The 12,941-nt window shown below is 42.0% G+C and overlaps 1 protein-coding gene across 1 annotated transcript; it reads left to right on the top strand.

Annotated features, from left to right (window-relative positions):
- Nucleotides 1-1,107: 1,107 nt before the first annotated feature.
- On the top strand, nucleotides 1,108-12,665 carry LOC117254042 (5-hydroxytryptamine receptor 3A-like). The gene is made up of 9 exons (XM_078169123.1): nucleotides 1,108-1,162; nucleotides 1,396-1,556; nucleotides 1,660-1,704; nucleotides 2,384-2,490; nucleotides 8,085-8,254; nucleotides 9,046-9,206; nucleotides 9,711-9,921; nucleotides 10,424-10,633; nucleotides 12,376-12,665. The coding sequence occupies exons 1-9, from the start codon at nucleotides 1,108-1,110 to the stop codon at nucleotides 12,663-12,665; spliced, it is 1,410 nt and encodes a 469-aa protein (XP_078025249.1).
- The last annotated feature ends 276 nt before the right edge of the window (nucleotides 12,666-12,941 follow it).

The raw sequence follows: 12,941 nt of genomic DNA, 5'->3' as shown, positions 1-12,941 counted from the left end.
TTTTCAGTTTCAGTTATATATTGGGGGGGCATTGGTGGGGGGGCACACATGTCCCCCTCAATGTATATGGTGACTACGGCCCTGTCAGCATGCATAATTAGGCTGCAGTTGTCTGGGTGCGCAAAGGTGAACTGGCTGGTCTTGCCATACAAAGTTTGATGGAGTGTCAACTGGACAATATGGAGATATTTGCATCTTGAAAGCTGGACAACAAATGTGGATAGACAGGGAGAAACACACGCAAGTCTAAGACGTGGTAAGATACGATATTCCTCACTATATGAAGTGACTGATAACAAGATCTGTATAATGGATTGTAAAGAAATTCGTCAGGTTTTTATTATGTAGACAGTTAATCTGTATTTATAGCATGATGGGATGACAGCACAATGCTGTGTGCGGTATCAGTGGAAAGCTCTGCTCCTGCGCTTTCATGTGATATGCATGGCATTTCTGTGCGATGCTGCATTCGTGAGTAATTCACCCAACAGTAATGTGTGTGCAAAGCTGTATGAAAGCTCTGTTATACATAATTTTAGTGTAACTTTATCATCATTAAAAACGCTGTGAAAACGCACGGTCGCGGAGAAAATCAATAGAGAAGAACAGGTGTGAATTTGGACGCACTATGCGTTGTTCGGGCCCATAGGGTTAAAAACAGCTGATTAGACTGCATAAATATACACTGTAGGGAATTTCATTTATTGCCGCTTTGTTTGAAGCAGCATACATTAACTTTTTCTTGACCCCTTTGTACTCTGATGCAGGCTTGAGGCTGATGGCATCCCGAGATGTGGATTCACAGTATAATATTTGTTCAACATAGACAAATGACTAAAATAAACACATCTAGCGAGTGAAACCAGCTCAAATAAAGTTAAAACAACATCGTTAACATTTTAATGACATGTAGCGAGAACAAAACACATTGTTTGTTCCGCTTCCTTTGATGTGGCAGCACTGTTATTTTGACAAACAGGACATGCATGCAAATTATCTTGGGCCACTCAGAAACAAGATCGACCACTTCATCTGACTCTTGGCATTTTGCTTTGGAATTGATGGAATTGATGGAGAAGGGTGACTGGTTGAGCTGACACAGACAAGATGACAGAGGTGAAGATAGTTGGGCTCATCTTCATCTGTTTTTCACTGCTTCACGGTAAGGAGGAAAGAATTTTGCCTATCTACAACCATAAATTCACAAATCTAGAAATGCAATGGATTAATGTATGTACCATGTAGCTGTTATGAAACATTTCGTTGAACAGTGTATGAGGCCTTACCCTATTCTGTGCAGCATACAAAGAAAGATCTGCCATTGAGCTTGTGTAAATAAATACATTTATTTTTGCTATCTCATAAATTGAGATTCTTTTTTCTTTTTGAACTCAGGTTTTGTCACAGCATTGAACTGCACCAGCCCAACACTTGAAGCCTTGTTTGATGGACTTGAAAAGGAAGTATTCTCAAAAAAAACACTGAGACCTGTAAAATATGTTTCAGATACACTGAACGTATCTGTTGAAATGACTGTGGAGGGAATTTTAGGAGTGGTGAGTTCAAAAATGTATTCATGCTTGCACAATAACGTAATTGTTTTTTAACAACTGTTTGTGAATTTTGTTTGTCATTAAGAATCATGTGTCTCGTTTCTAGAATGAAAAGGCCCAGTCCTTGACATTAATCATATGGCAAGTCCTGGTAAGTTTTCAGAGCACTGACAAAAAAAAATGTTAAGATATGTTAAGATATTTTCAAAACACATTTGAAGCATTTCATCTTTAAAATGCTGAGACATATAATGAGAGGCAAACGGAGCAAATATCTTTGTTTTATATGCCAGAAATTAAAAACCGATGGTCAAATATGATCTTCACCATGTAAACAGGGGTCTTTAACATTTTTCAGACCAAGGACCCCTAAGCTAAGAAGAAACAGAGCAGGGACCCCCGTACAACATATACTGTATAAAACTGAGCTGCATCTGGGCCTACAATAGGCCTGTCTCACAGCAGACATTTTAGCGTCATAGTAGAAAACATGCAGGTGTAACTAATATTACTAACGATGGCTCTGCTCTATTCAGCTGTTCCAGGGAACGAGTCGAGCACGCACAATTGCAGGAACCTCAAATTAGATTAGCTAAATGGAATTCAGCCATAATTAATGTCATTAGTTACACTTGTGCTTTTCCTACTGTGACAATTTCAACCTTTGACGATTCTGAAAATATTTGTTAATAGGATCCATACATTGTTTGTTGTGGTCTTTCTCTGGTATTTGTTGACAGTAATACAAATATCGTGTGCCAGACTCATTCTAATTAAAGTATATCAAGCATAAAGTGACACAGTTAAAATGGTTGTTCTGTTTAATGTAGGAGTGGGATATAGCGGGTCTGAGCTGGGATGAGAAGGAATGTGGAACTGCAAGAGTCTCTGTCCCTCGAGAAAAGCTTTGGGTCCCAGACATCATCATTGCAGAGTTGTAAGTTAAAACTATAGGTTGTAAAAATAATAAGAAGAATAAGAAGATAAGATAAGATAAGATAAGATAAGATACACCTTTATTGATCCCACAATTGAGAAATTCCAGTGTTACAGCAGTCAAGGGAAAAGAGTCAGATTAAAGATTTCAAAATTTAAACTTAAAAAACTTAATAAAGTACAAAAATACAAGAAACAGCGATAAATAACAACAACAACAATAAGAAGAAATAATAATAATAATAATGAGAAGTGGATAAAAATGAGCAGTGAATAAAAATGAGCAGTGGATTAAAGAGAGCACATCGTGTCCATAGTGTCCATAAAGTGTCCATGGTGCAGTTTACTGTGAGCAGTAGGACTGTAGTCAACCAAAGAAAATCTTGGTCGACAAAAGTCACACAAAATCTTCAACTATCTATTAGTCGTGGGGGAAAAAAAATCTTCACGTTATTTTTACTTGTGCAGTGGTGTGTCTGTGTCACTCTGCAGTTACACCCCCAAAACACTAGTCAGCGGTGGAGGACTGTGTTAAGTGATGTAAAGTTTAGTTCAAATCAAACTTTATTTATATAGTTGATTCAAAACACACATTAAATATGGCTTAATAGAGTGTGCCAGTAAACCCGGAACTTTGTTAGCGCTTTTAGCACTTCCGGTTCTCTCGTCTAAAAGTCAATACGTTTTTTGAATGGGATTTTGGTAAAATGCATCAAATAAGGTCTGTGGTTAACAAAAGCTTAAGCGAGTTTCAGGTTTTGTTCTATGACATAAAACACGTCAGTAAATACCCTACTTGTGAATGTTGAAGCTTTTACGTGTCATAAAAAAGGCGGTTGCTAACAAGTTGCTCAATACGACTACAAACCCTGTCGGGGACATTAAATGTCATCACCCCCGAACAGGCAAGAGTGCTGGCAGTCCGCCATTACAGCTTCTTATTTAGCTTTAACAGTCCGATTTCCCCATTTTACAATGTTTTTAAAATAAAGCGGCCGAAATCAGTTGAAAGCTTAGTGGCGGTAACATGAAAAGTCATGCGACCGTGGAGTAGTCATGTAGTCCGTTAAAGCCTAACGTTAGCTTTTTACTTCTGGCGATCGCATTTAAGCTTCAAATGCAGTATGAAAGGTGTTCATATGTGAAGATTATCTCGCTGAACAAAACCTGTAAGTATCATAAACTTGTGTTAGTCACAGAGCTTATTTTCTGACATAATCCAAAACGCAATGCAAAAATCACATTCACTTTCTCTTCCGGGAACCAGCGCGATGCTAAACTTCCGGGTTTTGACGTCAGCCTTGGCACACTCTATAGAGACAATTTCAAACACAAGTACGCAAATTGGCTTCACTATAAATCGCAGAACTGACAGACAAATACTTGTCTTTATCTGGACACATTTCCCTCACCAATACAACATGCTAACGTTATTAGCACAAGTCTATGGCGTTTTACATTGTATAAATTAGCCTAGCGTCTAGCGGTCTTTTCCTCCTCTCATATAAAACCAGGGACAACAGCAGCATTTAACAAAGGTTACAGCACTCAATGTGGCTCCATCACAACTCACAACATTCACCCACAAAACAGCTGTCTTATACTAAACACGTTTTCCAAGCAAATACAACATGCTAACGTTATTAGCGCCAGCCTATGGCATTTTACATGGTAACGTTATACATTAGCCTTGCGATGAGCGGAGATTTCCTCTGCTCATATGAAGCCAGGATAAATCCCGAGGTATAAATCCCTGAAGGATAAATCACACACACGACTTAAAATGCTATTTTAATGGAGGCTTTACTGTCTTCACAATTTATTGTTTCTTATCTGTGAAATAGCCTACAAGTTAATACAAGCTTCGTTTCCACTGAGGGAAATGGTGTCAGCTTAAGGCGAAAGTATACTTGATGCACGAAATGCGCACGTGCAGTGAAGGACCTGCGATAGCGTTCCTTCACACACTTTGGGTGAATCAGTCTATCGCTGAAGGAGCTCTCCAGAGCTTTTATCTACTCCTGCAGGGGATGGCAGTCTCCTTTCTCCCACCACCTGCACAGAGTCCAGAGAGCATCCCAGGACAGAGCTGGCCTTCTTGATCAGCTTGTACAGTCTCTTCCTATCTGCAGCCGAGACGCTGCTGCCCCAGCAGACCACTCTGTAAAAGATGGCTGATGCCACCACAGTGTCAAAGAAGGTCTTCAGGAACGCCCCCTGCACTCCAAAAGACCTGAGGTAAAGTCTGCTTTGGCCTTTCCTGTACAGTGCTGTTATGTGATCAGTCCAGTCCAGTTTATTGTTAAGATGAACACCCGGGTACTTATAAGATGTCACCATCTCAATGTCCTCTCCCTGGATGTTCACCGGTGTTGGGGGGAGGAGTCTGCGCCTTCGGAAATCCACCATCAGCTCTTTGGTTTTTCCCGCGTTGATCTGAAGGTGGTTCCTCAGGCACCAGTCCACAAAGTCCTGGTTCAGTTCTCTGTACTCCCTGTCGTCCCCATCTGTGATGAGGCCGACTATGGCAGAGTCGTCAGAGAACTTCTGGAGATGACAGGTGGGGGTGTCGTATGAAAAGTCTGCAGTGTGTAGAGGGTGAAGACGAATGGTGCCAGCACCGTCCCCTGCAGGGCCCCCGTACTGCAGACAACCAAGTCCGATACACAATCCTGGGTCCTGACATACTGCGGCCGGTCCGTGAGGTAGTCCAGGATCCAGGATGTGAGGTGATTAGCCACCCCTATGTGCTCCAGTTTGTCCCTCAGAAGTGCAGGCTATTTGGTGTTGAAAGCGCTGGAGAAATCAAAGAACATGATTCTCACACAGCTTCTGGGCTTCTCCAGGTGAGACGGAGCTCTATTCAGGAGGAAGATGATGGTGTCGTTCACCCCAGTGCCAGGCTGGTAGGCAAACTGCAGCAGGTCCATTGAAGGGCCTACTACGGGGCAGAGACGAGACAGGACCAGGCGCTCCAGAGTCTTCATGAGATGTGATGTTAATGCCACCGGTCTGAAGCTCCTGAAGTCCTTGGGGTGTGGAGTCTTGGGCACAGGTACCACGCAGGATGTCTTCCACAGCTGTGGTACTCTCCCCAGCCTCAGGCTCAGGTTGAAAATGGTTTCAACTATCCCGCACAGTTGGTCTGCGCAGGACTTCAGGAGCCTGGAGCTGATGCCGTCTGGACCCGCAGCCTTCCTCGTCTTTATCCTCCTCTGCTGGAGCAGAGGGGCTGTGTGCTGGGGGGTGGGGGTGATGAGGTGGGGGGGGGGGGGGGGGGGGCAGGGGGCTGGGGGTTGGTGAGATATCTGGGGTAGCGGGGGTGGGGGAGGTGTTGAAGCAGTGTGCCAGGAGTGTAGGGGGGGGGGGGGGGGGGTGAAGGTGATAAGGGGGGTTGCTGCCGTGATGTCTGGGCCAGGGGAGGGGCAGACTGATCAAATCTATTGAAGAACAGATTCAGATCTATCACTCAGTTTTTCCCAGGGGGGGTGAGTGGCATGCCTCCTTGGTGTTGGCATAAAATAAATCCAGTGTTTTGTTGTCTCTGGTGTGGCAGGAAACATACTGGGTGAAGGTGGGCAGGGTGGTGGATGGACAGGCGTGGTTGAAGTCCCCAGAGATCAGAAGGAGGGCCTGAGGGTGCTGTGTTTGCAGCCTACTCGTAACAGAGAGGAGAATGTCGAAAGAAGACTCAGTTTTAGCAGACAGGGGGACATACACTGCTACCATAATGACATGAGAAAACTCCCTGGGTAGATAATATGGTCTCATGCCAACAGCCAGCAGCTCAGTGTCCCTGCAGCAATGCTGTTCCTTGATAGTGATGTGCCCAGAGTTACACCATCTATCATTCACAAACACAGCCAGCCCTCCTCCTTTCCTCTACCGCTGCCCACTCGTGTCTGATGAGCTGGAATCCGTCCAGCGTGGCATTCGTGTCCGGTACTTCCGCGTTCAGCCATGTCTCGGTAAACACCAGCACGCTGCTCTGCCGGTACTCCCTCTGATGGCGAGTCAGCGCAGACAGCTTGTCCATCTTGTTGGGGAGCGATCTTACGTCCCCCATGACGACGGATGGAAGGACGGGTTTGTACCGTCTCCTCCGGTGTCGGCACTGCACTCCGGCGCGACATCCCCGTCACTTTCTCCGCAGCTCGCGGGGAATATCGTGCCTCTTCTCGGGCCACACCGCGGTGTGACGTAGTGCTAACAGCTGGTCCCGGGTGTAAACAATGAAGCCACGGCTGGGCGCCGGGTCCCCGCACACGATCATGTCCATGGAAAAATAGGAGAAAGACCGCTATAAAGAGAGCGGTCTTCGTCTCCATACCAAAACAGAACATAAGTGCTAGCTAGCTTACGGAAAAAACTCCAAATAATAAAGTTAAATGAAAAAGAAATTGAGAAAAGCTCAGCAGTGAGCAGGAGCTGCTCTAACAGGCGTCCACACTGGGGGCGCCATCTTGAATAGAGGAAGCGGAGAGGTAGACGAAGGAGATGAAGAGAAAGAGCAATACTTATATTTATTTATTTAGCACTTTTCAAACTTAAGTTCAAAAGCCCCGTTTCCCAGGAACAATGCTCTGCAGTGCTTTTTGTTCCCCCCGAATAGGATTGGGATGTATGCCATCCTGGTCAAAATTAATACAAATATATATGAAATTTACAGTGTGGTGATGAATGTTGTCAGCTCATTGAAATGAGTAACATTGCAAGTTAACGTTCCATATTAAAAGTCGCAGACAGTCGGCCTAGTGAGTTAAGTTATTTTTTTGGTTCGACTACAGCCGCTGCAAGAGGCAGCAAAACATTCTTTCATTTTATAGTTACACTTTACTAATAAAATTCTCCATGGTATGAACATTGGTTACATGATCTTAAAAACCAGCCACTACTCAGCCTTGAGCAGAGTGACCCTCTGCTATTGACCAATCAACGGACTGCAGTGTTCACAGCTCCACCTCTTAGTACCAGATCTGTGCGCTACAGTAGGTACCCCAACAGAGGGGGAACCAAAAATGGGGACGGTACAGAACGGTTCCTTTGGTACCATCCACAATTTTTCACAGTGGAAATGGAAAAAAAAGTGTACCAAACTGAACTGACCTGTACCATACTGTACTGCTTGGTGGAAACAGGGCTTAAGAGCTTTCAAGATTAAAATATGTCATACAAAGCAGATAGAATGCCAACATACAAACAAACTCTTGAATTTAAAACAGTAAAAGCAAAATATATGGAAATGGTTATACAAATGAAAGTAAATTAGTTTATCATGAAAAAACAAAAGGAATCACACCATCAGTGGACCTTATCCCCTATCTTGCAGCACTTTTTTCTGACTTTATAGCTGTTGTGCTGTTTTGGGTACTAATTTGGGTAATTACTTTGGGTAGTAATTTATCTTTTCTATTATCCTATCTATTAATATAATTGGCTTGATTATAAATATGGTAACAACACAAACAAGAATTGTGCCCAGTTTTAAATATTTTGTGTTTTATGAGTTAGAGAAACTATCTGCGTCACCTGAGTGGAACATTAATTACTTTAATGTGGAATTAATTTTTTTTTTTCTATTTTATTCTTTTCCAGCAAGGATGAGGACAAATCTCCCCAAACTCCCTACGTCTATTTATACAATACGGGTCGTGTCTATGATGATAGGCCGCTAAGAGTGGTCAGCGTTTGCCGATTAGTAATCTACACTTTCCCCTTCGACATACAAAACTGCTCGCTTACCTTTGGACCATTTTTACACATTGGTAAGTCTGCCGAAAAACACAGCCCAGTCGCCATATCTCTGCAAAGATAATATGCTACTTTTGTATGTTTTATATATATCGTGAACATTTGTAAGGTGATATAATATTTAAGCAACAAAAAAGGTTGTGATTTAATGAGTCATTGCTGTGTTCACAGTGGCTTTATAGGTACCAAACATGGGTGCTTTGTAACAACATGTCACAGTGTTTCCAGCAGTTTTCTAGCAAGCTTTTTAGCGTCTGTCTGAAATCCCATAATCATATAAAACAAGACCAGGATCAGTTGATAGTGTAATAAAATGACTAATTAGACAAAAAGGCTTTGGTGTAAAGTTACTCTTAATTAATTACATCTTTTCAAATCTATGATCTCTGATCACTTTTTACATCGTTGCTTTCCCTGCTGAGACAGTAGTCCAATACAGGTTTCTTTACTGAGACATCACTGCTTTCCCTTTTTGTCTGGTGATGGGGTTAAAAAAAATTACAGCAAAATAACATCCGAGCTTGTACTTGGAGTACAATGAAAAATGTCACTTTTAAGTTTAAGAGTTTAATTACAATTTTTTGCATTAATTATACATTTTCAATAATGATACCTGAATGCTTTACACAAGAGTCAAATGAAATTTCAGAAGGATTAAATTCATTACTTTAAATATCTCCAGGCGTGAAATTTTGTGAACTCAGCTTTGACAGCTTCGCTCTATTCATGTGCAGAATACCACAAGATACATTTCACACAGACTGGGCATCTATCATGGACAAACTTTTCTTACATTTTATTCCAGCTGAAGACATAAAGATGATTGAAAAGCTCACAGCTGCAGAGATCCTTGAGGAGTCCAGACAAGTGATGCAGACCAGAGGAGAGTGGGAGCTGGTAGATATCAAACAAGCTCAAACTACCCTTGAAATCACTGCTGGAAGTTACTCTGAGATCAAATATTATGTAAGCTATTTTATTTTATTGTGTATTCACATGATGAATTATTTATCTGTTTAACATCACTTTTTAATTGTGACACATTAAGAAACCAGGTGTAGAATTTCTATGTGAATTTTTACTATTTATACAATTATTTTTGGAAAGGTCAAAGTGATAGGATACACTAAAAAGTAAAGCAGTAAAACAAAATCTGCCAAGATGAAAGTTGTTTTGTTTTGTTTTTTCTTTCTTTGTTTAATTTTTAAGATTTTAATGTAATGGATGTCCTTTCAGTGCAACATTTTTCATTGTGGAAGCATATAAACAGAGAACAAATGGGGACCAATTATTGATCCTTGGGGAGCACCAAAGGTCTGAGTGGCCACCAAAAAAAAGCCTTAGAAATCACAACACAAGAAGTTTTATAGGGGGTGGTGGAAGTGTTTTCTGTTCTCAGCAAAGGTTTCATTTCACTATTGTAAAGTCTCACTAAAACCTTGAGCCTTTGTATTTGTTTTTCATCCCAAGATCATTTTGAGACGTAGGCCAGTCCTCTACGTGATAAACCTCCTGTTGCCCAGCTGCTTCCTCATCATGGTGGACCTCTTCAGCTTCCTGCTGCCTCCCCACAGTGTGGACCGCTCCTCCTTTAAGATGACCCTCATCCTGGGCTACACCGTTTTCCTGCTCATCATGAACGACCTGCTGCCAACCACTGGAAATACAACACCTCTAATGAGTGAGTGACACCTGTCGTATAAGTAGATTTAAATTAGCCAGCAACAGCTCTTGTTGAGCTGAAGGCCATGCTATTTCTTTTACATTTGGACCAGATGCCATTGCTGCCTATGAATTTGCTCAGTCAGGATGTAATTTCAACCATTCAAATCAGAGGGGACAGGTGTTTCTGTTGTTTGGTTTATTCATGTGGATGATATTTTGTCAATACCATTTATATAAATGAGGGTAGGCTAAATAACAAAAGCACCCCTCTGTCTAATGCAATGCAGTTCAACAGCACCATTAATACATCCTCCAAAATGACCATAGAACCGTCTCTCTAAACCAGTTTACCAAAACCTGAACATTATAACATTCATGAAGGTAGGGTTTATTTTGGGACTCATAAGTCAGACTGCATTAGTTTTAGCGAGGTGTTCCTAGTAAACTAGCACCTGCATTTATGTGCTGAAAAGTATCTCTTAATTTTTTTCCACCCCTTTTCTTTTGGTTTCCTGCAGATGTTTTATTCTCAGTCAGTCTGGCTCTGATGGTGGCCAGCCTGTTGGAGACAGTGTTTATCACCAACATCCAGTTCAGCTCCAGCCACTACAGAAAGGTGCCTCCCTGGCTCAGGGTCTTTGTGCTACAATATCTAGCTGTTATTGTTTGTCTCCCTCCAAAAAAGAAGAGCAACCGTGTCACAGTCTCCCTTCACCAACCTGCTACAGGTACAGTGACATCATCATTATATTTAAAATCATATTTTATATGCAATACAAACAAAGCTCTAATGATATCAAAAGGAATGTATGAGAAAATTGAGTGTGAAGGTTCTCCTGCATTCTAGATATTGGAAAGAGTAATTTGAAAGAATAATCTTAACTCAAGCTTAACTTACTGCCTTCTTTTCAGAGCTCCTGACTGCATCTCATGCTCTTAATCATCAGTGGAGTTTGTTCATATATCATAGAGATGTACCTGAAAGCTTTGAAAAAATGTGGTACAAGGATCTTGGTGAACACATTCTCTAGGACATTTCTTGGGAAGAACTACTGGTACTGGAAACAGACACTAGAGGCAAGACAATTATGTCTCAGAAACTGAGAGACTTTAGTTTAATTTACTGATCACTAAACCCCTCCACTGAACAGTGATTGTCCAATTGTAGCTTGGCAACCATAACTAGACATGACAGGCCAGTCAAGCTTAATTTTTCTCCACATGTTGAAGCAGTGTATTTGAAGTCATGGGAAGAGTAATAGGCAGTGGTGTATTGGTAGTTAATGAGGTGGGTGAAGTACTTGGTAGATGGGTAAGCAACTGAGGAAGAAGTGGGTACACTCTCCTCATAAGTGCTATATCATAGGCAACTGGACTTGCTTGAGTTTCTTGAAGACGTTTCAAAGACTCTCACAGACCTCATCTAGAGATGGCCTACAACACCACTTATCACCCACCTACAATGCAGTCTTGGGATCCCTCCCCAGACGACTTAACACCCGTGGACCCTGGACCTCACCTGGACCCATCTAACCCTAAAGACAAGATGGCATGGTGGGTCAATGACTCCCATGTGACCTCAACCACTCTAAGGGTTCACACTCACACAGGGTTTAAAGCCTGCAACTCCACACCAGTCTGTCAGAGCTGAAGAAGCCTCTTAGATGAGAGGTGAAACATCTTCAAGAAACTCAAGCAAGTCCAGTTGCCTAAGATATACTTACACTTATTGCCATGACCTGGATGACTGAGAATTTTCACCGACAGCATATTCCTATATATCCCAGTGGGTTTTGGACTGATAGGTGGGTAAACGGTCAGAAAAAGAGGTGGGTACCTGCATATACCCTCCACTGATGATGGGCCTACTGGGCATTTTATAGGGTTTGGAGACTTTTTTCTACGCTTTCCAGAAACACAACAGCAAAATGGTGAGGAATGCAATTTAGAAAATTGATATATTTTCTAACATAAGCTGCAAACATGAGCATGGTTAATTACCTTTCTTCCTATAGTAGTAACTTAGCATGTACTCTAGGTGGAACACTGCTTGAAAGCAGAGAGGATAAGGAGTTGGGCTCTGCTGTATTTTTTCCCGGTCCAGGTGACCGGCACATCTGGGTGATGCCATTGAAGGTGCATAACCTGCAGACAGTTCACCTAGCTTCGGTGTTTCATTTGTGATCGCCATAATGTGACTGCCTAGCACGCCAATCAGCTTGCTGCTAACAGTGGCCAGTTAAAACTTTCTGGGTGAAACTCGTGCACATGAACTTTGGTTCCTCATTGTGAGCATCAGTGTACATGCCGTGCAGCTGCGTGCACATATGCCGCTTCCTGTATTTAGCGGGTGGGCAGATGCTAATGTCCATCCCTAAATAGTACTTGCCTTTAATAAAACAAAAAAAAAAACATGTCACACCTTGTACTGCACTATCACTCTAATCTTGATTTTTCTTTCCATATCCAGCAATGAATACCGGCTTCATTTCCTTGAGAGATGCTCAGAGCATGCCTGGTCTGCCAGTGACCCCCCCTCCAGATCCCATCCTGGAGGAACTGAGGAGGCTGAGCAGAGATCTCGGGGCCATCCGCCATCAGATGGACAAACACTTCCAGGAGAACAGTACATTACAGGAATGGCAAATGATCGCATTAGTCATTGACCGTCTGCTGTTTGGTTTGTACATTGTCTTCTTCATGTTCTGCTTTATCACCATTGTAGTTATCTGGACACAGAGTAACGCATATGTAGGTTGATTTGATGGAAGAGTTTATCACAGTGATACTGATTACCAACAAAAGTTTGAAAGGTTGACAATTTACAGTTTTTTAATTTAATCTTTATTTTATTTTATATACTTTATTATTATTATTTTCTTAATAGTTCTTGAGTGAGTTCTGGAGATGATAATATTCTCCTAACGTTAATCTGAATCTACCCTTGATAAATCTATGTTTATCAAATCAGTGTGTTCGGATGTGAATTATTTGGCTGCAGTACTGGCACTATCAGTCCTGGTTTGGGACCCTGCT

The sequence above is a fragment of the Epinephelus lanceolatus genome, chromosome 6, assembly GCF_041903045.1.
Source record: "Epinephelus lanceolatus isolate andai-2023 chromosome 6, ASM4190304v1, whole genome shotgun sequence".
Taxonomy (NCBI): Eukaryota; Metazoa; Chordata; class Actinopteri; order Perciformes; family Serranidae; genus Epinephelus; species Epinephelus lanceolatus.
This window is presented reverse-complemented; position numbering and strand designations above follow the sequence as displayed.